This window comes from Pseudocercospora fijiensis, assembly GCF_000340215.1.
Source record: "Pseudocercospora fijiensis CIRAD86 unplaced genomic scaffold MYCFIscaffold_9, whole genome shotgun sequence".
NCBI classification, from domain to species: Eukaryota; Fungi; Ascomycota; class Dothideomycetes; order Mycosphaerellales; family Mycosphaerellaceae; genus Pseudocercospora; species Pseudocercospora fijiensis.
In genome coordinates, this window is record NW_006921540.1 from 3,708,652 (window position 1) to 3,735,305 (window position 26,654).

General features: G+C 49.5%; 8 protein-coding genes across 8 annotated transcripts; 2 read left to right on the top strand and 6 right to left on the bottom strand.

The window, feature by feature from the left end:
- Nucleotides 1-247: 247 nt before the first annotated feature.
- Nucleotides 248-1,369, bottom strand: MYCFIDRAFT_190991 (uncharacterized protein; the record flags this gene model as incomplete). The annotated part of the gene is made up of 2 exons (XM_007932942.1): nt 248-1,234; nt 1,292-1,369. 2 exons carry the CDS (start codon nt 1,367-1,369, stop codon nt 248-250), a joined length of 1,065 nt encoding a protein of 354 aa, XP_007931133.1.
- A 1,675-nt stretch (nt 1,370-3,044) lies between these two features.
- MYCFIDRAFT_43537 (uncharacterized protein) lies at nt 3,045-5,528 on the bottom strand (the record flags this gene model as incomplete). The annotated part of the gene is made up of 2 exons (XM_007932350.1): nt 3,045-4,489; nt 4,574-5,528. The coding sequence occupies 2 exons, from the start codon at nt 5,526-5,528 to the stop codon at nt 3,045-3,047; spliced, it is 2,400 nt and encodes a 799-aa protein (XP_007930541.1).
- Nucleotides 5,529-5,808: 280 nt separating this feature from the next.
- On the bottom strand, nt 5,809-7,345 carry MYCFIDRAFT_205196 (uncharacterized protein; the record flags this gene model as incomplete). Its single annotated transcript, XM_007932943.1, has 1 exon — nt 5,809-7,345. The coding sequence occupies one exon, from the start codon at nt 7,343-7,345 to the stop codon at nt 5,840-5,842; it is 1,506 nt and encodes a 501-aa protein (XP_007931134.1). The 3' UTR covers nt 5,809-5,839.
- A 1,467-nt stretch (nt 7,346-8,812) lies between these two features.
- Nucleotides 8,813-11,471, top strand: MYCFIDRAFT_83776 (uncharacterized protein; the record flags this gene model as incomplete). The annotated part of the gene is made up of 6 exons (XM_007932944.1): nt 8,813-8,869; nt 9,479-9,751; nt 9,823-10,158; nt 10,412-10,525; nt 10,581-11,103; nt 11,335-11,471. 6 exons carry the CDS (start codon nt 8,813-8,815, stop codon nt 11,469-11,471), a joined length of 1,440 nt encoding a protein of 479 aa, XP_007931135.1.
- A 421-nt stretch (nt 11,472-11,892) lies between these two features.
- On the bottom strand, nt 11,893-13,046 carry MYCFIDRAFT_43560 (uncharacterized protein; the record flags this gene model as incomplete). The annotated part of the gene is made up of 3 exons (XM_007932352.1): nt 11,893-12,461; nt 12,521-12,659; nt 12,720-13,046. The coding sequence occupies 3 exons, from the start codon at nt 13,044-13,046 to the stop codon at nt 11,893-11,895; spliced, it is 1,035 nt and encodes a 344-aa protein (XP_007930543.1).
- A 619-nt stretch (nt 13,047-13,665) lies between these two features.
- MYCFIDRAFT_216786 (uncharacterized protein) lies at nt 13,666-16,445 on the bottom strand (the record flags this gene model as incomplete). The annotated part of the gene is made up of 1 exon (XM_007932945.1): nt 13,666-16,445. Exon 1 carries the CDS (start codon nt 16,093-16,095, stop codon nt 13,666-13,668), a length of 2,430 nt encoding a protein of 809 aa, XP_007931136.1. The 5' UTR covers nt 16,096-16,445.
- A 627-nt stretch (nt 16,446-17,072) lies between these two features.
- On the bottom strand, nt 17,073-17,771 carry MYCFIDRAFT_43518 (uncharacterized protein; the record flags this gene model as incomplete). The annotated part of the gene is made up of 1 exon (XM_007932348.1): nt 17,073-17,771. One exon carries the CDS (start codon nt 17,769-17,771, stop codon nt 17,073-17,075), a length of 699 nt encoding a protein of 232 aa, XP_007930539.1.
- A 445-nt stretch (nt 17,772-18,216) lies between these two features.
- Nucleotides 18,217-21,348, top strand: MYCFIDRAFT_65314 (uncharacterized protein; the record flags this gene model as incomplete). The annotated part of the gene is made up of 2 exons (XM_007932443.1): nt 18,217-20,801; nt 20,853-21,348. The coding sequence occupies 2 exons, from the start codon at nt 18,217-18,219 to the stop codon at nt 21,346-21,348; spliced, it is 3,081 nt and encodes a 1,026-aa protein (XP_007930634.1).
- Between the last annotated feature and the right edge of the window lie 5,306 nt (nt 21,349-26,654).

Consider the following 26,654-nt stretch of genomic DNA (forward strand, 5'->3'; position numbering starts at 1 on the left):
GTCCTGATAGCGAGATCCAGCCTTAGCAGATGCTTAGAGCTAGCTTGAGACTGAAGAGGCACAAAAGCACAAGTGCAAAGACATTGATGGTATCACTACGCGAACCCTTTCAAAATGACCATACTGCAGAGCATAATCCATCAGTCGTGAAAAGAAGGGGCCGGAATTCCGAGTCAAGTGCCGCGTAACCCAGTAGTCAAGAACCGCAAACCTCATGCCCAGGCCAGCAATACGCCCGTCAAGCTATCTAGTTGATCTCAATGAGACCTGGGCCGAACAGAGTATCGGCAGCGACAGCAGGAGCATCAGCGAAAGGACCGGCGGTCTTGGTGACAGCAGAGATGGTGAGACCGTTCATGAGGTTCGCAGAGAACGGGAAGTCGGCTTGGAAGGAGACCTTGTCGCCGGAGACCTTGATGTTCTTTGGCTGCTGAACGACGGGGACGTTCTGCTGGTTAATGTAGATGAGGCTGAAGTCGTGTGGTGCAGTGCCGTTAGCCTTGAAGCCGAAGGAAAGAGTCTGATCCTTGGCCTGGATGTTCTGGGTGTCGACTGAGAGAGCGCGGAAGATTGGAAGCGGGATGACGTTGCTGTTAGGGCAGGAGCCTGGCACGATGACCATCTGGTTGAGGGCAGAGAAAGCGAATGCTCCAGCAGAGCGAGTCAGGAATGGGAGCTGGGAGGGAATCTTGCCGCCGAGAACGCGGTAGAAACCATTTTGCTCACCTTCCTGGCCGATGACGGAGCCGATGAGAGGTATGAAGCCTGTGTCGCCATCTTGTCCGAAGTTGTTCTGAGCGTCTTGGAGCGTACCAAGGACGACATCGGTGAAAGTGGAAGCGAAGGCGATGGCGTCGTCGAAGTTAGACGACGGGAAGACGTACTCGCATGGCTGAATCTGCGTGCGGCCAGCAGCAGCGAGAATGCCGTTAGCTCCGGTAGCGTGAAGCTCTTCTTGAGCCTGGACAGCGGTGAGGGCGTTGAGGATGATTTGCTTGGCGGCGCCATGGCCGACATCGTAGACACCAGAGGTGATGTTATTGATGAGGGAGGTGAAGAAGGCGACCTCAAAGAGCTCGTTGAACGCAATCAGCTGGAAGGTGGCGGCGCTTGCATCCTCAATGCTGGATGGAAGTTGGCCATTTGGTAGAGTTCCGTGAGCCTGCTGCTGGACAGCCTTCAGTGCATCGGGCGAGAGATGGGGAAACCCATTCGAGAGCGGGAACTTGAATGGCTGCTGAGGACCGCTGTCACTTCCACTACCAGGGCCGTAACCTCCATGGATACCCACCCATCCTCCTCCACTTCCGTATTGTGGCGCCGCAGCAGCAAGGCCTACGAGGCCGGCGACAGCGAGCGTGGAAAGCATCGTGATTGGGCGATTGATTGTGTTGAGTGAGTGACTCTAGGAGATGTGAGAACTTCTGCCGCTGATGTAAAAGCAGGAAATGCGAATCGACAATGCTGGCAGATTGGCTTGCTTAATGCTGGCTGATGAGGAGAACAGGCATGCTTCATGCTGGGCGACGCGCCCGTCTTATACACATCCTACCACTGCCCTGGATCGTCTTTGCGTCACCACAATTGCAAGCCTGACAGCCAAATTTGGGAATGTAACGATCCCGCTTTGGTGCTATGGAGATTTCGTGGACAGTGGTCTGGCTGAAATGCGGTCAGAAAATAGCATCTCGCGTTGGTGAGTACACAAGCGCAGTGGTTCCTCACAGACAATATCCTCACCAACGTGAAAGCCCTCAGAAATAGAGTTTCAGATCTAAACTGACTACGGCTAGAATCTCACTCGACAAGAGCTTGTCTTCAGTAAGCACTGTCATGGCCGAGCTTAACTTAGCCTGCTTAGCCATCCAGGGCTGAGCAACGTCCTGTGTTTCACGAACCCCACTCGGCACGGGAATGAAAACCGATGCATGACGCTCGTGATGACGCCTAGAAGAAGTACAGAGGCACAACCACCGATAGGATCTCGGTGAGCTGCTCCGGCAATCTTACCACGTGGGCAGAATAGGTCTTCAGATCCAAAGGCTGAAGCTTCTCATTCCTAGAAGTATGTATGGCGTCTCAGGGCTATGAAACTTGGGCAACGGCACGAATCAAATACACAACAACATATTGGCACCAACACCTACACAAGATCGCCATCCTATATGCGCTCGGCTATGCAGACTACGAAGCTTGTTACTCGAGGCATGATTAGTCTTTAGGCGACCAGACAGACAATCCTATATCCAAAGTCGATCGTCAGGCCAGCAGCCATGCACGGCAATGGGGCGTGGCACATGCTTGCTTGCCAGATGGGGCTACCAAAAGGGGAGATGTCTCAAGGAAAGTTATCATGGTGCTGAAACCGTGCATCGCATGACCTAACCAAGCAGCGGTCACGTCCATCTCACTCTAGCCAATGCCTATATAGTGCAAGACGGGACGAGAGACGAGAAAGCTTCCCCGAAGCTCAATAAGGTATTGCTACCGAAGCCCACCAACGGCCCAAAAAAAAAACAATAACATCATTCTGTCAAATTTTGTACCAATGATCATCGCAGAGGATCCGATCAGAAATTCCATCAAGTCGGCGAAAATCTTCGGTCCGTGCTTGGCCTCCACCGAACGTATCGATACGGCTGAAAATTATCGGTACTCCCTCGATGACTGATCACTCACTTAGAATAGCTGGAAATCTTGATGTCCCAAAGGTCAGGCTAGCCGTCAGGAAGTCGGTCTTCGGGTTTACAAGGTGTTAGGATGGAAGCGGTAGTTGGCTTCCGCAAACAATACCAGCAATAGCGCCGGTGATCGTGATTGCGAAGGTCGCCGAATGTAGTAAGGTATCACGGCCATCGTTCAGTCAGATTGTCTTCGCGGTTGTCAAGAATTCTTCAAGAAAGTATCATTTTTTTTGGAACGTAACGTATGACATGGATGCAATTACCGCATACTCGACAGCATGAAATCGATAGCGGTCAAGAATTTACGATGTGAATGAAAAGCAAAGCAAAGCAGATACCGACCGCCCTGCCGCTCTTCGCTTACTGCAATTTTTTCAACACCTCCACTCCCAACCCCAACGCCTCCTGATTTTTACTCTTCCTCAAAGCCTCTTTCAGCACATCTCCAGCTTGCACCTCCTTCACCGCCTTCACGCCCCTCTCACCAATCTCTCCAGGCGCATTGACGATGTTGAGCAGACAGACAAAACCTCTATGCCTCAACTCCTCACTTTCATCAGCACACATATCAACCAATCTCTGCACGCCTTTATCTTTATTCAAGATAGCCTCCACAGCAGAGTCCCACTCGGTCAGCATAGCCAACGCGCCACCAGCAGCGCGCCTAGTCGCAAGATCTTCGACATCAGTTAGTGCCAATAGGACGTGCAACCGACGATTCGCGTCTTTGCTGCCGTCGGCGAGTTTCGCGATTCCTGAGGGAGAAGCCATGAGATTGCAGACAAGTTCAACCGATGCGCGTTGGACGAGAGTGTTGGAGCTGAAGAGGAGGTCCTCGAGGCGATCGAAGGAAGTTCGGATCATGAGATCTCGAGCTGTGGGATCGTCCATTGAGGCTAGATTTGTAAGCGCAAGCAGAGCTTCGAATGTGGGTAGGAGGTCGCGTTGTTCGGAGTCTGTGTCGTGATTGAGAAGAGGGAGAAGGGCCGAGACGGCTGAGGAAGAAGGGAGATTCGCAGTGAAGACGTGCGAAGGGTTGACGGAGATTAGTAGGCGGGCGAGGGCGTGTGAAGCGTTGCGTTCGATGAGGGAAGTTTCCGAAGTGGATTTGTCGGTGTTGGCGATTCGCTCTCGGATTTGAAGGAGGAGCTTCACGGAGCCTTGTTGGACCATTTTCGACCTGTGCTTTTGTTCTCGTGACAAAGACAGCAGAGTTCGGACAACCATTGCGATGTTCGAAGGGGAGCTTGTTTGCTTGCAAGAGGCCACGAGCGCCGGAACGATATCGGCATCGAGAAGTTTTCTTGCCCGTGCAGTCACGTAGCTGTCGTTATCGAAAGGATCGTCCGGCTGTGGCTTGCTCTGATTGGCATACGCTTTTAGCTGCTCGATCTTCTTCTGCTCTGCAGTCTTTGTTGGTCTGTATGTTGTGAGGTTGGAGAATATCGTCAGGCAGCCGAAAGCTGCGCTTGGCCGGTCCGTGAGGGCGACAACCAGTCGTTTGAGCAAATTGGCATTAGAGGCAATGTCTTCCTTGACCTTCGGCTGTAGCGTGGTATACGCGAGACCCTCGATAGCTTGATCCTTGTTGGATTCGTTTACCAATACCAGGTCCGCAAGCTTCTGTGTGACTTCATCTTGAGAGGCAGAATTGATTTTTGCCAATACAAGGGCGGAAAGTGCTTTATGTGTGCCCTCTCGCTCCTCACTGAGATCTCGCAACCAAGGCGAACAGTACCGGTCAATAGCTTCTCTGCAGTTCTTATCTACACAAGCCGCGCTCAGGAGCTCGAGAGCTGCTTGCTCTAGCGTCCGACTCTTTCTATATCTCGTCAGTTAGACCATATCGATGTATCGAGCTGGCCAACTTGCTCACCTCTGCCCCTGACTCGCTGCTTCGGAGTTCTTCTCGAGGTTCGGCACAAGCTGTTGCACGAATCCGTCCGTCATGAACAATTGTGCGGCGACTACAGGAATCATGGGGAATATCGCGGCAGCAGCAGAGAAAGCCATGATGAGATCGTCGTTGGTCTGCTTCGCCACCTTCGTCGCAAGATACTGGCCGAAGATCTGCTCGCCCTTGTCTCGGGTCACTTCGAGAGCCTTTGCAGTTGCCAGCATGGCTTGCTGCCGAAGAGCTGATGTTGAGCGAATGTCCAGGGAATTGAAAATAATCTCGAAGGAATCGCTATCAAGGAGAGTCCTGATGTTTTCAGGCGCGATTGCCAGTTGGCGGGCAACAATCTGCATGAAGCGTTCCGGGTAGTCGATGTCCACATCAATGAGCTCCGCAATACAAAGCCGGAAGATGTCTCTCTGAGCGCGTGCCTGGTCATCTTTCGAAGGCCACAAGGAGTCATCAAATGGCAGTGCGGCGAATGCCGTCAAGCTCTCTGGACCTCGTTCACAAAGCTGATCGAATAGAGTCGTGATCGGTTCTTGGAATTTGCTCGCCAACACCTTCTTGGCGTCCACACTGCGGTAGATCAGGGTGCCAGTCAAAGTGTCGAGCAGGTCAGCATTTCTGCTAGGGTGGAGAAGAAGACTGAGAGCTTGCTCAGCATCGTCCTTCGGGAGGCTCTTGTGTCGTAAAGCCTGCAGCGCTTTCTGACCTTCGCTCTCGGGACCACTTCCCAGGTAGCTTTGCAAGAGATTGAGAAAGTCGCCAGTCGTCTCTCGCTTCTGCAAAGACAATAGGGCATCTTTGACTCGGGCATTCTCTGGCTCAAGGTGCGATGCTTCTTTCAGCGCTTCGAAGGCCTTTTGTAGCTCGCCATCACTGGCATGTTGCTGCGATTTCGAAACGAGCTCTAAGACTCTTGCTTGGCTAGACCCTGAAGACATGGTCTGCCATGATACTCAAAACGGGAAAGCTCACGGAACGTGAAGTGAATGTTTGAGAAAGTTACGCTTCAGGCAGAGCAATGATGGTGGCGAGCTCGAGCCATTTGGTGCTCCGCGACTGCCAGGATTCCGCTGCCAAGGCTCTTGGCGCGGAGGCAACATTCACGAGCGCCATCAATTCTGCTTCCACTTCTCTCTCTACAATCACCATGAAAGACTGCCAGGTGAAGTCACAATTCGAAAATCTGTCTTCATGGAGGTCATCGCCGCTTATTTTGGCAAGGAAGAAGCTCTATAGCGAATTTGAAAATCTACCTTCTCTCTCTAACACTCATACCAAGCTTCTCAGGCATGATAAACAGCCAATTCCTCGTCCGCCATTCACATTCACCCAACAGCTGAAACTCAAACCTCCTCAAAAGCTCCGGTACAGCCTTCGTGATCTCGAGCAAAGCGACATTCCTCCCAACACAGCTTCTCCTTCCCACCCCGAAAGCCATAAAATACTTCTCCATCTCAGCCTTGACATTCTGTTCCAACCACCTTTCAGGCCTGAAGACATTCGCATCTGCTCCAAAGACCTCGTGATTTCGATGCGCCACGTACGGATTTACGCCAACGATTTCATCTGCGGGAAAGAAGTGGCCTGCGATATGCGCTCCACCCCGAGGGACGACGCGTGGAAGTGTGATGCCGACTGCTGGGTGAATACGAAGCGTTTCTTTGACGACAGCTTGTAGATACGGAAGGCTTTGGGCTTGTTTGAACGTAATCGGTGAAGACATCTTGCCGTTGGACTCGCTCTCTTCGAGCTCTTGGCGGAGTTTGGCGAGGACAGTGGGGTTCTTGTGGGTATGGTAGAGAAGGGCACTCAGCGTGATCGAAGTTGTGTCGGAGCCTGCATTGATGTTTGCGCCGAGACCATTCATGACATCGCCGATATTGAAACGAGATGGGTCTTTGAGATGCTGTTCCATGTACTTCGTGAGGAAATCTTTGGGTCTGCCGTCGTCGGCCTCCTGGCTGAGTGATCCCTGATCAACATCGTCCAAGTGCTGTCGGCGCTCTCTGAGTAGGCCGCCTGCAAAGTCCTGCATGAAAGTCTGGCCACTCTGGTTGAGTATCCCAACTTTCGAGAGCCAAGCTTTGACGTGAAACATTGAAGCATACACCTCATGGAAGATTCCAAAGATTGTAGCATAGAATGCATTTCCATGCACTGTCTTGATGAGCCCATGCACATCATCGCCCGCGTCCAAAAATCCAAAGCGTTTAGAGAAAGTGATGGCACCGATAACATCGAAAGCAAAGCAATGCAACCACCAAGCCATGTCAACAGCATCTTTCTGCTCGACTAGTCTCTGCCCAAGCAGTTCAATGCAATCATCGACATACTTCTCATAGGAGACCATAGCGCTCATTGTATAGGCGTAATTGTACTTCTTCCGATCCTGATCATGTCGCGCTGGATCTCTCTGGCTGAACAGGTTAGGGTGTCCTGGTCTTTCGGAAGCGGCGTAGAAATCTGCTTTTCGGAATTGGGAGCCACGGCCATAGATGATCTTCACTGCCTCTGGATCATCGATGCTGTATTCGTGGGGAGCAACACGGACGACTTTCCCGTGTCTTTTGTGCAACTCTACGAGATCCTGCTCAATGTGTCCGTAATAGGCGTGTGTGGCGTACCAGAAGCGAGTGAAGCAGGCCAAGAAAGGACCCGGGATGGAGCGTAGCGGAGCGAAGCAGTAAGCTCGCGTCAGGCGACTGAAAATCCAGACCAGTAGCCCGAAAATAAGATATGGTGTCCCGGACCCCATGTTGGTGCTGTGCTTTGGCGGTTCTGTGATCTGAATCTAGTGCCACCATTGTTAGCAGCGCCGACCTTAGCTTTTATCTTCAGCAAAAGTGTTCCCCGGGGAATTGTGCTCCGAGAATTCCAAGTTCAGCCCCAACACCGCATTTCTGGATGAGGTACCGATCGTAGGTAGAGCTGAGATGAAGTCTTGGCAGTTGATGCTGTACAACGAGAACCGGGCTTTGTCGGGCTTTCGGGTCCTGTGCAGTATTCTATGTGAGCAGGGCCCGAGCATGAGCGAGGGCAAGATCTACACGAGCAGTGCAGTTGGACTGTTTGGACTTCCTTTCGAAAAGGGAAAGAAAGCACCCAATGCTTAGTCCTCATCACAGTTCGACATGGATTTGCCGAATGCTGGAGTTCACCATAGAACACTAGGGGTGCACCCATGACTACCGGAGTCAAAGTGAGACTGCATATACGTCGCAGACACCCAAGACGTGGGTATAGCATGGCCTGCGGCCGGGCTTGTAGTATCATCTCGCCAGGTGTACTTCAGTCACTCTCGGACTGAGAAGTTGCAGCCTTGTTCCAGCTAACCGCCATATTCGCTTCAGAGTTTCTTTCTCCCTCATACAGCCTTGATCTATTCTGCATCGAATGATTGCCCACTGCTCGGTCACGGTTTGGCGAATGTGCTTGCTTGACCTGGTCCAAGGATGCCGTATTAAGTAAAGACCATGGACTCGGAAGTATCGACGTGGATGGTATCGGCTGGGATAGTTTCGCACATTCAGTGAGTTCGCCTGTTATATGTACTGCTTCGTCCTCTCCTTGCAAAATGAGTGTGCTGCCAGTCATCGGCGTGGAGGAACAACATTGGCAGATCTGCCAAGACCTGAGTCATCTCCACGACTTCACTCCCTCGCCGTCGTGAACGAAGCACATTGATACCCAGCCCATAGTCGTCTTCGGAGCACAGATTCGGTCTGAGCATATACCATAGACTTCGACCCTATCTCATTTCGAATGACATCTCAACAGAAGACGCGATGAACATGAATGAAGAACCATCGCCAACCGCGACTCTGCTTTCCTTGCCAGCTGAGCTTTGCATGAACATATACGCGACTGTCTACGAGGCAGATCAACGAGGGCAAAGAATCGATCTGCTCAATGCCGTTCCGCCATCTAGAGATTTGCTGCTCACCTGCAAACTTATAAACCGCGAAGCCCATGCGCTCTACAAAGAGAGCTTCCGCAACTTCTGGTCTCAGCCTCGCTTTTTCCTTGATTGCAGGAAAATGTCGGCAACTGAGGCTCAAAACCATCTGCCATTGATTGGAGAGGACGATATCAACCGCATCACCAGGTTTATTATATATGACAAAACGCTGAGCGGATACCAGGTCTATGGACTTGTCGACCATCGAGGAGGATGGCGCATTGGATGGCGTAGGGGCGACATGACCTTTCGTCGATACAGGCCATGGCTGACGCGCAAGTCTCCGAGCGAGCCTTCCGTGTTAGACCCAACAAGAGCAGCGTACGATACATACTCGGACGAGGAAGAGCTGAAGGATGCGTACGAGAAATGCAGCAGGAATCCTCCATCTCTCAAGGTCCAGATACTAGACCTTCTTGGCATTACTACCACAACTCATTGAGAGGCTTTGCGACCGACGGGCTACGATTGCTGCGGTGGTGATTGTCTTACCATACTTACGATGGCCTAGGCAGCATTTGCGATCATTGTTGACCGCTATCGCTCTTCAATGTGCCGCAATACATGGAGTCATTCGAGTCTCCGTCGAAAGGCTGAAAATAGATGCTGGATACGGAATTTGTTTCAGGTGAACCAAAGCATGTCTTGATGTACTCAAATAAGTCGAGCTTTGTTTCCTACCACAATCGGCGTCGTTGTGATTTGAGACATAAGTCTCGCTTTGCATGTCAACATAATATTTAGCGAGGAGAGCCTACGGGGGTTTCCATGCTGCTAAACAGGTGGAGTTGCAGCCCGGTCTCATAACACTGTCCATCAAACATGGCATTACAAGACGAGTACCCAGAAATCCCAGAACTCATCGAGTAAGAGCCAGGATCCCATTCCCTCCGAGTCGTAATCTACTGACATACTTCCTGATCTCTGCAGGCCGACCGTCTGATCAATATAACTATTGCTCAAGACACGACCCCGATCCGCGTCCAACAGGTGCTTCTCGAAGCAGCGTCTCCGTGGTTCGAGAAAGCTCTGCAACGTGACGCATTCCTCGAAGGCAAAGAAGGCAAGCTGGACTTTCCAGATGACGACAGAGAAGCCTGGGAATGTGCCATATACTGGATGATAAACCGCGAGGCGGTCTTCGACCCGCCCAACGGTGGTGCACTCGTGCTGCTGGTGAAGTGCTGGGCTCTAGGAGAAAAGGTTACTCTGCATGCATGCGATTATTATACACTCGCTAACCACAGTATCGATTGCAGTACGACATCAAACAGTTCCAGGACGAGTGCATGCTGACTCTGATCCACTACTTCGAGGACTCAGCTTTATCGCCAGAGACTCACGATTTGGACCAAATCTTCGAACTCATTCGGCCTGGATCGAAGCTTGCGAGACTGTTTGCAGAAGAGCTCATCCACATAATCTTTAGAGATAGACCTCCTGCAATGAAATGGGAGCAACTGACGGCTCTCAGCAATATCGGAAACTTGTGGTCGGCTATTGGCGAAGCCCAGGGAAAACTGATTAGCAATTCAGCCTGGCATTTCGGATATCGTCTTGACAAGGCGTCAAATAGCCCTCATTGGACTGAGTACATGGTTGGAGATATCGTGAGTCAGGCGATCGAGAGAGCCGAGAAGAAATGAGAAGAGCAATGACGTTAATGCGCGAGAGGAGCTGCGAGTGCGTTGGCAAAGTTGTACTTCATTTGGCTGTATGAATGTGTAGAAAGAGCTTCCTGTCGCTTACTTTCACATGCTTAGCGCGGGAACTCGCGCCTGCCAAATCTCAAATTGAGTTTCGGTCCGAAACGGCTCTCATCGGCGACTACTGCTGATCACTCTGATTGCAATTCTTTTGCAGCGAAGCGCAATTTTCTACGTCCACACCATCCATTACAGAACATCGCGAGAAGACGCACACGAAGGAGCACTCAGCGCGCTGTACAATGGCCGAGGCAGCCGCCGCGCTTGGAAGGTGCGTCAAGCCATAACAGCCGTGTTCAGCAAGAGTGCTAACAGCGAAAAGCCAGCTGAAGTCCGACCGCTTCATCAAACTTTTCCTCGGCAAGAACAATGATGAGCTGTATCTGGTTCCCGAGAGCCGTCTGAAACAGACTTCGGAATACTTCGCCAACGCCATCAAGCACGAGAGCTGGGGCCCAGACAACATCGGGAAGCTTCATTTCCCTGACGACGGCAAGGACGCATTCGAGCTCTTGATACACTTCATCGTGAATGGGTCGATGCCAGTATTCAACCTGTATAAGAGCCGGGACGAGAACTCCGCACTGCAGAAGACCTTGATTGATTCCTGGGTGATGGCTGACAAGTACCTGATCCACGACTTCCAGGATCAGGTAATGCTCAAACTGCTTGAGACTGTTGATTTCTTCCCGTCTGACTGGGAAGTTGTTCGACACGCGTTCGAAACGGGAAGTGAAGGGTCGAAGATATGGACGCTGTTCGCTGAGGAGGCTGTGTTCATGACCTATTACGGCATGCCTCGCAAAATACAGACACCTGATGAGATTCGGAAACTGGAACGAGCTATCAGTGGGATCCCAGGGGCCTTGTGCCACTTCATCGAGACCAGAGAGAGCTCTAGGCTTCCGAGCTTGAGGGGGCGACTTGGCCAGCCAAAGGATATCGTGCCCTTTTTGCATGGTTCATTTGCGCCAGGCTCTAAGGCTAGATTTTATACCGAGGTTTTGCAAGCTGCCAGAGCCAAGATGCTTCTGGTAGACAAGGAGTGAGAACACCTACTAAGGATACGTAATCATGCAGTCCCAAGGCCGCGAGAATTCGGTTCGATAAGGGTGCATGCAGGGCGAGCATTTGATCTTGTCACGAGCGGCAAGTCGCAGACTTTCTACAAGGCAAGAGTCAGGGCACAACCTCTCACATACTCCCCATCATTCTGATGTCATCCATTCGAGGTGCACAGGATCCCACTCATCACGCGCCTAATCATCGCAGCTGGATCTGACATATCATGTGCAGAGTAGCTTCCGCATGGGACCATGCCTCGAAGCTATCAGGGCGTACAAAAGCGCATCCGGCAGCTGAAATATCATGTTTGTTGTAAAAGGTTATTTCCAACTTCCCCGAGACGAAATGCAGCAATCGCGGGAAGACCAGCGTCAGAGATCGTTGCGAAATCTGCGCCTGGCCTCGAAATCAGACATCAAAACGAATCACCAACCCAGCAGATCCGCGGCCAAAGGCTCTGCATTGCTCGAAAGTCATCACCACATCGAAAACAACAACCGAAGCCGATTTTTTTTCAGCTGCGTTCTTCATTTCTCATCACAGTCTTCGACGAGCTGTCAACTTCCACCTCCCTTAAAAGACTGCAGTCCCGTTCACATGGCTACTCACACCTCTCACAACATTAGCAGGTGCACTTGTAAAAAAGAACGTCCACTTCTGATTCTTCTTCGCCAACTGCGCGACCTTCTCAAGATCAATCATCTCCCCAAGCGGCATTCCCCAACAAGCCAGAAGATATGGATGCAGCCCAGTACCGTCTGCGGGAGGCGGGAATTTTTCGAAAGTGGGAGAATCACCTCCTACAGCGGCGAAGTAGCAATCATGCAACCAATTCCGCATCTCGTCGCCTTGTTTCACGCCGGCCCATGCCTGGACCTCGGAGTCGCTGCCTTCTGGCGCGAATTTGCGAAGGCCTAGCGCCGTGTTGGCTTCTTTGGTGCGTTTGTAATAGTCTTCAGTATAACCTGCTCGGATGAATAGGATGTCTCCGATCTGAATGTCACCTCCCTGAGAAGCCGGACGAATGTCAATGCCTTGGGATTTGCCCGTCTCAACTAGATCTTGGTAAGAAATCGCGTGGGCAGTTCCGGAATCGTATTGGATTCCTTTGGATGTCGCGTAGCTGCGATAGTCCAGGAGAACTGGAAGTTGTGAATCATTTTTCTAGAGTCGGGGACCAGGAGGGGAAATGCCGTCTTACCTCCACGACCTGCAAGACCGTGTTGCGACCAGTAGTGAATACTGGCTTTCTCGTTGCGTTCCGGTCCATCGATGTCCTTCCCTGTGGTCCAGTTGTAAAAGTATCCTGTCTCATGGTGGGCAACGTGTCGAAATCCATCCTACCGCCTCGTCAATCGCTTTTCCGATGTGCTGCAGCTTCCACACCGCTCTGTACTCACCCACTGTGTTCCCGACTGCGTATTCAGCGAGTAAATGTCATCATAAGCCAGATCCGGCCTCAGTGGTGTGATTTTGTGCTCAAATTGCTGGCGTCCGAAAGCAGGCTGTTCTGGAACATGAAGAGGCAGGTCGGTCCTTGCTAGCTCACCAGTCTTGATCTCTGCTGCTGCGGCTTTCACGCGAGCTGGCGTCAGCAGATTGATTCTACCCAGATAGTCATCTTTGCCCCAGAACCAAGCCGCATATTTTGGGGCTCCTTCAATCGCGGGAAGCTCTTCGATGGTCGGAAAAGAGTCTGAGTTCGGATCCCATATTTGTGATGCCATGGTAGATCGTAGATTTATACTGAAATTTGGTTGGTCTTGGTAATTTCCGCGATGCTGCTGTTGAAGAAGATGTTGATGAAGGCCTGAAGTGTGAAGTGATATGATTGAAGCACGTGACGATTGAACGACTCAGTCTGAAAGAGTATTTGCCGAGCTTAATCACATCCGGGCGGAGTAGAGCCAACAACTCCACAGGTGAGATTCTTAAAGCCTTCGGCAGATGGACAAGATTGTGCTCGGACGATCGTAGCCTGGTTTCTCAATTTTTTGAACACATCTATCATCATCGGATTGCAAAGTCGAGTTCACTGAAGGTCCATCCGCGAGCAGTGCTGCTGCTTTCACTGCTCCAAGTTGCAATGCCCCCCATGATAGAAGGGAGGGAGGGATGTGGAACTGCTGATGTGAAACTAGAATGGGAGACTTCGCTATATGGTTGCGACGGAGTACCCAGCGTAGAGCTCATAGGAAGTTCTTATGTACTTCTTCGACTCCGATCCGTGACAGACGCCAGTTTCGACATCGAGCGCATACTAATCAAATCACCCATAGAGCGCATATCCGTAACGTCAAACCCAAAAACGAACGCAAAATTCCTTCGATCAAAAAACATCGCACTTCACCTTCGAATCGTAGCCAGCGTAGTAGGAGCAGGCATAGAACCAGTGACGAGTGCCGTACTCTCATACAAAGTCGTAAAGTCCACATGATGAGTCCTCGTAACATAATCCGTCGAAAGATACTTAGTCGTAGTTCCAGCAGCAGCAGGAATAGAATTCCCAAAAATCGACCCACGAGCCGGATTCCGAAGCACAGGGTTTCCCGGCCTGTTCAAAAACTCTTCCTTCGAGATGATCTGCAAATTTTCTCCATCCGCAGCATCCCAGATCAAAAGATACTTGCTGCCGATATCTTTCAGAAATTTTCGGAGCGTGGGCGAGGAGTTTGCGGAAGGGAGCATTTCCGCTGCGATGGTGTCTCCGAGCGAGTCTTGGACGCGGCCGACGCTGTCGACGATGATGGATTCTCCGTTGAGTTTTATGATGGGTTGAGAGGAGAGGTCGTCGCCTACGGGAGTGCCGATGGGGTTTGAAAGGTATTCGAAAACGGGATTAGAAGTGTCGGCGTCACGCCTTCCGAATCGGGAACGAACGTTTCGCCACTCGAGGTCTTCGTCGATGAGGAGCAAGTCTGCAGGTCTCTTCCATGTGTAGCGTGGTCGACCATTTCTTAGGACCGGGTGTCCTTCGGGAGTGGTTTTGACGAAGCGACGCCAGCCATAGTCTTCCAGATAATAGTTGAGTGAGTTGCCGGGGTCAGCGGGGCGAACATATTCGCTCTCCATCATGCCGCGGCTCGGGCTGTACCTTTCGTAACGGAATACCCGTCGAAGTCCATTGTCAAAGAGCGTGCCATCCGGGAGCGTCATAGCCTGTTCTGGATTGAACTCACCCTCCAAATCCTCGATTCGCGCGCGCACGTCTGGAATGTCCTGGTCGACGTAATCTTGCATGATTCTTTCAAAGCGGTAGTTTGTCTCGTCCAACTGGCGCAAGCCTGGCTGGCGCAGAAATTGTGCATCTTCAGCACTCATCTGTGTAATGCGATCCACTGACTCGTCTTTTGCTTGGAGGAGAGATTTGAGCCACACGGCTCCTTTGAGCACAGTGTCTTTGATGATGGCGCTGAGCGTTTTCTCGACCAGAAAGTGATCGCCCAAGGCCCAGAGGACTCCGCCAACTACCGGAACGCCGAGACCTAGGCCAACACCAAGTCCCAAGAGGAGTTTATGGTCATCATGCTCGTCGTCTTCGTCATAATCATTAGCACCATAACTTTCTCCAGCACTCGGCGGATGAGCGGAGGTTTGGCTTGAATGCGGATCGCTGCCGGTCGGAGAAGATCCCGCTGTCTTTTGGGTGGAAGATGCCACACTTGAGGATCCAACGGATTTCGGATCGGCGGGAGCTGTGTGTTCGAGAGAAGACGAAGATGCGGATTTAGGCTGCGACGACGGATCGTGAGCTGGCAAAGTTGTGGCAAAATTGACAGTGGATGGTCTCGTTGCATGGTGCGAAGAGGTTGCGAGAGAACTTCGTGTTGTGGTTGCAGCAGCAGACGTGCTAGCGGAGTCGGAGATCGCAGCAGTGTCACTTGTCTCTGGTAACGCAGTAGGCGATCCTGCCGGTAGAAGAGCCGTCACGATCGCGGTTGATCCACCAGGTAGAATAGCGGTGACCAGCGCTTCCGATGTTGATTTTGAAGCAGTGGGCGTCTCTCCATTTGTAGCAGAATTCACAGTCGTAGTAACTGGTCCGGAATCGGTCATCGATGTCGAATGGGCTGAAGTCAGGGTAGGATATGTACCTATCGCATCGTTCGAATGTGCACAGAGGTCGATTGTCACGTTCAACCCTTGCGCATTATAGTGCGTGGTGAACGAAGGCAAGATCCCACAAGCACCTCTACTCGGCGAGGTAGTCGAAGTAAGTGGAGCAACATCTCTCGGCTGCATCAAGGGCGCAGGTTTCGCTGGAGAGGGCTTGTTCATTTCCTCCTCGAAAGCCTCTTCATTGACAACCGATCCCTCTGGCATTATCGGGAAGTACTTCAAAGTTTTCTTCAAACGCTTCATGGCAACTGGATTGATATCGATGCCTTCGCTGGTGCGGTTCAAAGCTCGGTATCCCCACTCTGCGCCCCAGTATGTTGCTTGTTGAAACGATTTGGCCTCAAAGTTGACGTAATCCACATCATCGCCATTTCTGAGGACGTGCCCGGCTCCGCTAATCAATCTCCTGGTGATCATACTGCACGCGGAATCGATGGTGGCTGGACACGAATCCTCAGAGGCACACCATTTGGCGGAATTGTAGGCATCCAAGGCCAGATCGACGCCGAATCTTACCCCGGCATCGAGTGTTGAGTACAGCATCCGCTGCTTGCAAATGTGATCGCAGCCTGCGATGATGTTGGGCAGCGAAGCAGTTACGCCACTTGAAATTGAGGCGAGGCCGGCGAGGCCGGTGATCGCACTTCCGGTCCTCATTGTGAACGAGGCACTGGGTAAAGAAGATTTCGTATTGACGCAAGGTGTGACTTGATCGCGTGATTTTGTGGGCAAGCAAGTCTGTATCGAAGGTGAGAAGCAGATGAGAAGTGGTTTGGAGTCTGGAATAATCGGAGGGTCGAGTGGAAGATATATCCAGAGTCCAGATCATAATGTCCTCAGGCGAAGCTCAAAAACGCTTACGCATCATCTGGCAGACATTTCAAGAGTTGCCAGCAAATAGAGCGTGCCAAGACCATGTCCTCAGGCAACACATCCTTCAAGGCTGGTCAGATTTATCGTGCACTGTCGAGCGGTCTAGCTTTTGGGAAGTCGTCAAAATAGACGGCTGCTTCACGGTGCGAGCGCAGGTCGGTAGCACGCACATTGCTGCTCACAATACATTCTCTTCTTCATTGCCGCAGAATTCCCGTATATAACCAGGCCAAAGGCTGCAGCTGTGGCGGTCGCTTTGCGATTTTGCGTCAATTGCTTCGAACTCACAAAGCATATGTCCCGCTCGACTTGTTGCCTTAGCGATGTGCATTTTCCTTGGTCGCTTCGGGATTTTTTGCCTAGTGAAAATGATCTTAGAGAACGGACCAAGCAGCATCTGCAGATGGCTAAGTTTGTGAGTCCTGAAAGTGCCATTCCTTTGTGATCTGCAAAGATGATCCTAGGATGCATGTAAAGATGTGGTCGACGTTACCAAACTGCTGGCCTCGCAGTAGCGCGGTATTACATCAGCTTGCCGCCAGGTGGAGCGATGCGATCGATCAGAGCTCCTTCGAAGGATTGTAGATCTGCGGTGATGCCGACTTGCTGCAGGGCCACCAGTCGGTCCCCAGAGTCAACATGATCCTTGATTCTCTCTTGCGATCGTAGCGCGATGTTGCTGACGCTCTCACAGAAGTAAGGATGGCGACACAGCTTGGACCAGTGTTCTACGAGGATGATGATTACCTCGTCCGTCCGCCTCAGAATGAATCCGAAAGGCCTGCCGGGGACTGATCTTCGAGCTCTTCAAGCCACGTTTCGAAGACCATCTCTCCTGCGGCGACCGACCTCACGGGCACTGTATGCGTGTGTGCGTCAGAAGCTTCGTCGTATGAGGGTGATTGACGCTCGGCTGGCACCCATGGCTGAGGGTGTTTCAAGGGCGCCGCACTCGCAGCTTTGAGCTCGATTGCGACAGTGAAAGAGCAGCCCGGGGGCAGGGTCTTGAGGGTGGAGCCGCAGTTGGATAGACGGCTCATGGTGGCTCGCAATTGTTCCTCCAGATCGACGCGTGGGAGGATGACGGCCTGGGATCCGTCCGCCTCCACTCGCTCGAGAGGGACATCGAACTGCGCAGACGGCACGACCGGAAAGCGGGACACGTCAAACACGACTCTTTCCAGCGGCTTGGCCTGCTTACTGTAGATGACGACCGCCACACGCTCGACGCTGCCTTTGAAGAGCTCGGCTTCCACGGCATTGACCGCATCGTTGATCCATTCGCAGACCTGTGGGTGGCGATTCTGTCGGACGGGAAAGTTATACTTCTTGGCGGAGATGAAGGCGGTGGCAGGATAGATTTGGCGTTCGTACAGGATGGTGTGGATGGCCACCGCGAGGAAGTCGGTGAATGCCGTCACGAACATGCGGAACGTCGGCGGCTCCTGGGGCGGGGGCATGCTGCTTGCCCGACACCGACATCTGCGTGTTGATGCGTGCTGATGGATTGCAAGAAGTTGCACTGTGACTGCTGTCCTTTCGACGCCGGTGCGACGCGACCGGTGCGACCCCTCGCTGCCAAGCCAAGACAAGGTTCGGTCCCGCGGCGCGAAAGTGACGCGACTCAGCGCAACTAAAGATCTTCACTTGCACTTGATCAAGAAATACGCCGGCTCAACATCATCCCGACCTTCTGTGAGCTGCACTACATGTATTATTCCCGCTGAAGATATATCCTGCAGTCAACCTTGCGGCCAGCGCGCACAGTGGGACTCCCCTCTCAGCGTAGAGACGCCGACGACGTCCACCGAAGAGACTCCAAGACAGCAGTCATACCTGTGGGCCTCGGTGCGCATCGCTTGTTACACCAGTGGCAGCGCTGCCAGGAGCTGAGCCAGCCTCGAAATGGAGGAGCAACTAGTGCGTCTGCTTACCGAAACGCAGTCCGCCCAGGAGGCTCCGCGGAAGAATGCCGAATGGCAGCTGAAGCAGCAATATCCCAACCCGGACTTTCCAGCTGCCCTGATCTCAATCGGAGCACATGACAATGTTCCCCTGGAAGTGCGACAGGCGGCTTTGCTGGTGCTCAAGAATTGGGTGCTCGCCTGCTGGTCCACCAGTTTTGACGAATTCAATGGCCCATTGTTTGCCGACGAGGCCAGGAAGGCTCAAATCCGCCAGCAACTGCTTGATCTTGCCGTGAGCGGGCGGGACGAGAGGAAGATCAAGAGCGCCGCCAGTCTCGTGGTCAGCAAGATTGCCAGCGCCGACTTTCCCGAAGACTGGCCAGACCTTCTCCCGACTGTTCTCAATGTCGTTGCAACTGGCACCGATGCCCAGCTCCATGGCGCCTTGAAAGTTCTGAATGAGCTGGTCGACGACTCTTTCAACGATGAACAATTCTTCAACGTCGCACGAGATCTGGTCAAGGTCGTTTACGATGTCGCTGCAAATGACGCTCGACCAGCGGCGCTGCGAGCACTTGCTGTCTCCGTATTTCGATCTTGTTTTGACTTGCTTGAGATGGTCATGGAAGATCACAAGGCTGCTGTGAAGGCGTTTGCTGAGGAGAATCTGGGCGCCTGGATCTCATTTGCCATTGAGTCTCTAAAAACTCCACTCCCTCCAGCACCAGCCGAAGGAAAGAAAGATGCTGCTGCAGAACACCATCGTGGCTCAGTCGCACTCAAGCTGCAAGTCGTCAAGGTTCTGATGCGCATCCGCACCTTGTTCTCTCAAATGCTTTCGCCGCACAGTCCAGCTCTCTTCTCAGCCACCTGGCAAGAACTTTCAACCCTTCAAGCTCAGTACTTCCAACAGTACATAGAAGACTTTGGCCAAGGAAGACTTGAAGATGCCGATGGTTTGCCATTTACGCTGGACTTCCTGGTGCTTGAGGAACTCGACTTCATGCAGGCCTGCTTGCGTGCTCCGCCCGTGCGAAAAGAGCTCGAGCAACAATTGCAATCTCAAGCAGGTGGCACCACGTGGATTACCGACGTCATGAAAGTCGCAGTGGCATATGCGCAAATCACTACCGAGGAGGAAGGCCTATGGGATATCGATGTCAATGTTTTCCTCTCCGAAGAAGTCAACGTCACTGCCAATTATACGCCACGATCGGCATGCGGTGATCTCGTTATCAAGCTGGGCGAGTGGCTCAACAATGCTACTGTCGAAGGTCTTTTGGCATATACACGCTCCCTATACTCTGAGAATGCAGGCTGGAAGGTCAAGGAAGCCGCCCTGTACCTACTCAATCAGCTTCTGGGCGATTTCCAAGATGTCGAGAAACAGATCGGCCCTGAGTCGGCGAACGGCTACGTCGACTTCATCAAATACGCAATGCAAGAAGAACCAGTCTTCCTTCGCGCCAGAGGTTACTTGGTCGCGGGAAGCCTCACGAGGACATCCGGCGAGGCTCTCCAATCAGTAGCCACATCGTTCATGGAGGCCACGCTCCTAGCCATATCAAGCGACGAGTCCGAGATTGTCAAGGTCTCATGCATCCGTGCGCTTCAGTACTATCTTGCGTCGCTTCCACCGGCAGTTACACTGCAAAAGCAGCCAGCCATAATCACGTCTTTGTCGAATTTCCTCAACACTCAAGACCTCAGCGAACTGGACGACAACGATGATCTGCTCATCACCATCATCGAAACTTTACGCGATGCCCTACTCTTGGATACCAGAACGTGTCTGACCGGAGGTGGTATTGACTTGCTGTTTACCGCTGCGAGCCGGGGAGCAACAAACTTCCAGATCGCGCTTCTGGTAACCGAGACTTTCGAAGAGATTGCAAGAACAATTTCGGAGTCTGGGAGCGACTCGTACGCACAGCTTGTACAGAAAGTCTTACCATCCCTTATGGGCGCGTTCGATGTTGCCACTTTGACGGAAGAAAACGCTCTTGCAAACCTCGCCGCCGAACTGCTCGCAGTCTTGGCTGAGAATGGCTCGACCCCACTGCCAGCAGGCTTTATCACGACAGTCATGCCTCGTCTTACCCGGCTTCTTCTTGGCTCGCAAGACGATGAGCTTCTCAAGTCCGCCACTTGTGCGGTCAAGCACATGCTGCACCACGACTCGGAACAAGTGTTCAATTTCCAGGACCAAGCCGGCAAAGGCGGTCTTGAAGTTGTTCTGATTATCATCGATCGACTTCTGAATCCATCCGTGGACGACAACGGCGCTTCTGAGGTCGGTGGTCTGGCTGCAGAAGTTGTCGAGAAGGCGGGTTCGGACAAGCTTGGGCCATATCTCATGCAGCTGCTCCAAGCTGTTGCCGTGCGGCTGGCCACCGCCTCTCAAGCACAATTTATTCAGAGCTTGATCCTCGTGTTTGCAAGACTTTCTCTGATCTCCGCCTCGGATGTGGTGGGCTTCCTCGCTGATGTTCGCATTGGCGATCAAAATGGCCTGCAGGTGGTCATTAGCAAGTGGTTGGAAAACTCCATCAACTTTGCAGGCTACGACGACATCCGTCAAAAGTAAGCCAAACACTCCTCACATGACAGATTGATACTGACTGACTCGACTAGTGTTGTTGCGCTGTCCAAGTTATACGAGCTTCAAGATCCTCGCCTTGCACAGATCCAGGTCAAAGGTGACCTTATTGTGCCCAAATCAGATCGTATCTTAACCCGATCACGTGCTAAACAGCAGCCAGATCAATACACGGTCATTCCGGCGCAACTCAAGATCATCAAAGTTCTTGTCGAAGAACTTCTTTCGGCTTCCGGAGCTCAGCGCAACATTGATGCTGCAGCTGCAGCCGAACTAGACGATGGTGATGAGGATGATGGAGACTGGGAAGACGACGGCGACGACTTCCTCGATCTCGGATCAGGAATGACAAAATCGCAACTCATGGCTTTCGCTGCTGAGGATGGTCCAGCGACTAGCCGTGGCAGAGACGACGAAACCCAACAGTATCTATTGAGCTTCTTCCAGCAGCAAGCACAGAAGCCAGAATTCGCAGAGGTCTTCAATGCCCTCACTACCGAAGAGCAGGAGAAATTGAGGAGCATGCAGTGATCCGAGTAGCTCGTAATTGAGCGTTGCATAGCGCTGCATTGCATTGCATTTGCAGGTGTACAGCTTGGTCTAGAAATTCGCAGCACATTTTCGTCGATACCCCATCCCTGACGCACTCCCGGTAATAGACAGCTATACAATGACGAAAGCATCGATTTCCTTCCTTTCTTCAGATCTTTGATATTATAACCGCATGCTGCTACTTCGAGCTATAAGACTAAGGAGAAAGCCCCGAACTGCGAATTAGCTATACTTTATACTTCCTTTTTAAACTAATAATCTTTAAATAGATTTGCAAATTCAAAGCCGGCTACAAACTAGGTCTTTGTCTACAAACTTCTAGATTCCGGAAGGAATCTATAATATGACAACTTAACAAAAGTTGGGGCCCCTTTAGGCTTAGTGCGGCTTAAAACGACCGAAAAGCCGACTCTAATTAGTCGGCGGCGAGGAACTTTAAAATTTCTCGATTCTCGCGCGGTCCGGAGGGCGTAGGAGTCGCGGTATCGACTATAACGCTCCGGCGCCGCGATAGTAGTGTTTCCGAGGCCGTCTCCGTCGTTTACGCCTAATCCGGCGGCGTTTTTTGCTCGAGGCGGTATCGTTCGCGCCTAATCCGGCGGTATTTACTCGGAGCGGTAGGCTCGAAAGGCTTATCCTACGCGTTCCGGATAGTACTACTCGCTATAGGCGTTTTATAGGGTACTTATAGTAGGCGTTAGATAAGGTACTCGCTATAAATAGTTCGAATCCTATTTAACTATAGGCGTTTTAGATAGTATTTGCTATAAGCGTTTCGGATAGTACTACTCGCTATAGCTATCTCGGACAGTTACTGCTATAAGCGTTTCGAATATTACTACTCGCTATAAGCGTTTTTAGTAGTATTTACTACAAGCGTTTCGGATTAGACTTGCTATAAGTATTCTAAATAGGACTTACTATAGATATTTTAGATAGTCCTACTTGCTATAAGCGTTCCTAATAGTACTTGCTATTTGCGTTCCGGATAGACTTCCTCTACGCGTTCCGGATAAGACTTAGTATAAGCGTTTCGGATTAGAATTGCTATATAGTGCGTTCTAAATAAAACTTAGTATAGGCGTTATAGATAGTAGTACTAACTGTTAGCGCTCCGGATTAGAGTTATTAGACTTACTATACGCGTTCTAAATAGTACTTAGTATTATAAGCGTTCTGAATTAGACCTATTATAGGCGTTATAGATAATAGTTAGCTTATCCTACGCGTTCCGGATAGTACTACTCGCTATAGATATTCTATAGAGTACTCGCTATAGGCGTTATATAGGGTACTCGCTATAGATAGTTCGAATGCTATTTAACTATAGGCGTTTCAGATAGTATTTGCTATAAGCGTTCCGGATAGTACTACTCGCTATAGGCCTTCCGGATAGTGCTTCGTATAAGTATTTAGTTTCGGATTAGACTTAGACTTACTTTATACATTCCGGACAAGACTTTCTGTAGGCGTTTCGGATTAGATTATTAGACTTGCTATACGCGTTCCGGTTTATATAGGACGAACTATACTAAGCGTTTAAAATAAGGCTTGTCCTACGCGTTCCGGATAGTACTACTCGCTATAGATATCTTAGATAGTTACCGCTATAGGCGTTTCGAATATTACTACTCGCTATAGGCGTTTTTAGTAGTATTCACTATAAGCGTTTTGGATATAACTTGCTATAAGTATTCTAAATAGTACTTACTATAGGTATTTTAGAAAGTACTACTTACTATAAGCGTTCGTAATAGTACTTACTATTACCGTTCTAAATTAGACCTACTATACGCGTTCCGGATAGTACTTACTCTACGCGTTTCGGATAAGACTTAGTATAGGCGTTTCGGATTAGAATTGCTATATAGCGCGTTCTAAATAGAACTTGGTATAAGCGTTATAGATAGTAGTACTAACTATTAGCGCTCCGGATTAGACTTGCTATACGCGTTCCGAATAGTACTTACTAAGTTACTATTATAAACGTTCTAAATTAGACTTTCTATAGGCGTTATAGATAGTAGTTAGCTTGTCCTACGCGTTCCGGATAGTACTACTCGCTATAGGTATTCTATAGAGTACTCGCTATAGGCGTTTTATAGGGTACTTACGGCCCCTTTAGGCTTACTACGGCTTAAAATAAGCTAAAAGCCGACTCTACTTAGCTATAGCCGAGGAACTTTAAAATTTCTTAGTTTACGAGCGGTTCGGAGATTATAGGAGTCGTAGTATATAGTTCGTAAGCGGTTCGGAGATTGTAGGAGTCGTAGTATATATCTTAAGGCTACGATAGTATTATTTCCGATGCTATATCGGTCGTTTATACCTAATCCGGCGGTATTTGCTCGAAGCGGTATACTCGAAAGGCTTAGCCTACGCGTTTCGGATAGTACTACTCGCTATAGATATTCTATAGAGTACTCGCTATAGGCGTTTTATAAGGTACTCGCAGTAGGCGTTATATAAGGTACTCGCTATAAGTAGTTCGAATACTATTTGGTAACTGTAGGCGTTTTAGATAGTCTAAAATATAACAACTTAACAAAAGTTAGGGCCCCTTTAGGCTTAGTGCGGCTTAAAATAGGCCAACCGCGGCCTCTAATTAGTAGACGCGAGGAACGTAAACACCTCTACGATCCGGAAAGGCGTAGACGTCGTAGTATATACCGCGACGAGCTATAACTTCGATAGTAGTCTCGAAAAGGGCGTCTTCGTCGTATGTACCTTATCCGGCGGTGTTTGCTCGCGGCGGTATTACGCGGAGTCTATATTATAACGCGTTGCCGCCGCGATAGTAGTATTCCGGAAGGGTATATCTAACTTTTAGGCCTAATCCGGCGGTATTTGCTCGCGGCGGTATTACGCGGTTACGCTATCTCTAATATAATAATAACTTAACAAACCGTAGGTCTACTTTAGGCTTAGTACGGCTTAAAACGATCTAAAAGCCGCCTCTAATTAGCTATATCCGAGGAACGTTAAAACTCCTTAGTTCGCGACTAGTTCGGAGGACATAGTAGTCGTAGTATGTATCGTAAGGCTTCGCCGCTATAATAGTAGTATTTCCGATACTATATATATCTTTTACGCCCGATCCGGTAGTATTTACTCGAGGCTATATAGTCGTTTACGCCTAATCCGGGGATATTTACTCGAGGCGGTATACTCGAAAGGCTAAGCGTATCGGATATAGCTTACTATAAGTGTTCTAAATAGTACTTATTATAGGTATTTTAGATAGTACTACTTACTATAAGCGTTCTTAATAGTACTTACTATTAAGCGTTCCGAGTTAGACTTACTATACGCGTTCCGGATAAGACTTAGTACATACTTGCTATAAGCGTTCTTAATAGTACTTACTATTAGCGTTCCGAATTAGACTTACTATACGCGTTTCGGATAAGACTTAGTATAAGCGTTTCGGATTAGAATTACTATATAGCGCGTTCTAAATAAAAATTAGTATAGGCTATAAATAGTAGTACGCTATAGGCGTTTTATAGGGTCCTATACGTTCCGGATAGTACTACTCGCTATAGATATTCTATAGAGTGCTTACTATAGGCGTTTTATAAGATACTCGTAGTAGAGGTTATATAGGTTACTCGCTATAGGTAGTTCGAATATAGGCGTTTTCGATAGTATTTACTGTAAGCGTTCCGGATAGTACTACTCGCTATAGATATTCTATAGGGTACTCGCTATAGGCGTTTAATAGGGTACTCGTAGGAGGCGTTATATAAGGTACTTGCTGTAAATAGTGCGAATACTATTTAACTATAGGCGTTTTAGATGGTATTTACTATAAGCGTTCCGGATAGTACTACTCGCTATAAGCCTTCCGGATAGTGCTTAATAAAAGCATTTAGTTTCGGATTAGACTTAGACTTACTTTATATATTCCGGATAAGAGTTTCTATAAGCGTTTTAGATTAGAATTACTGTATAGCGCGTTCTGGATAAAACTTGGTATAGGCGTTGTAGACAGCAGTACGCTATAGATATTCTGTAGAGTACTCGCTATAGGCGTTTTATAGGGTGATCGCTGTGAACAGTTCGAATACTGTTTGCTATAGGCGCTTTGGATAGTATTTGCTGTAAGCGTTCCGGACAGTACTGCTCGCTATAGGCCTTCCGGAATCCGGATAGTACTTAATATAAGTATCCAGTTCCGGATTACACTTAGACTTGCTTTATATATTTAAGATAAGACTTTCTATAAGCGTTTTAGATTAGACTTACTATAAGCGTTCTGGATAGTACTACTTGCTATAGATATCTCGGACGGTTGCCGCTATAAGCGTTTCAAATATTGCTACTCGCTATAAGCATTTTTAGTAGTATCTACTATAAGCGTTTCGGATACAACTTGCTATAAGTATTCTAAATAGTACTTACTATAGGTATTTTAGATAGTACTACTTGCCACAAGCCTAAGCGTTCTTAATAGTACTTACTACTAGCGTTCTAGATTGGACTTGCTATACGCGTTCCGGATAGTACTTACTATACGCGTTTTAGATAGGACTTAGTATAAGCATTTCGGATTAGAATTGCTATATAGCGCGTTCTAAAGCGTTCCGGATAGTACTACTCGCTATAGATATCTCGGATAGTAACCGCTATAAGCGTTTCGAATACTACTACTCGCTATAACCGTTTTTAGTAGTATTTACTATAAGCGTTTCGGATATAACTTGCTATAAGTACTCTAAATAGTACTTACTATAGGTATTTTAGATAGTAGTACGCTATAGATATTCTATAGAGTACTCGCTATAGGCGTTTTATAGGGTACTCGTAGTAGGCGCTATATAGGGTACTCGCTATAAATAGTTCGTAGTAGTTAATATAAGTATTTAGTTTTAGATTAGACTTAGACTTACTTTATATATTCCGGATAAGATTTTCTATAAGCGTTTTAGATTAGACTTAGTATACGCGTTCCGGTTTATATAGGACTAACTATACTAAGCGTTTAAAATAAGGCTTATCCTACGCGTTCCGGATAGTACTACTCGCTATAGATATTCTATAGAGTGCTTACTATAGGCGTTTTATAAGGTACTCGTAGTAGGCGTTATATAAGGTACTTACTATAAACAGTTCGAAACGTTCCGGTCTATATAGAACTAACTGTACTAAGCGTTTAAAATAAGGCTTATCCTACGCGTTCCGGATAGTACTACTCGCTATATATATTCTATAGAGTACTCGCTATAGGCATTTTATAGGGTACTCGTAGTAGGCGTTATATAGGGTACTCGCTATAAACGTTT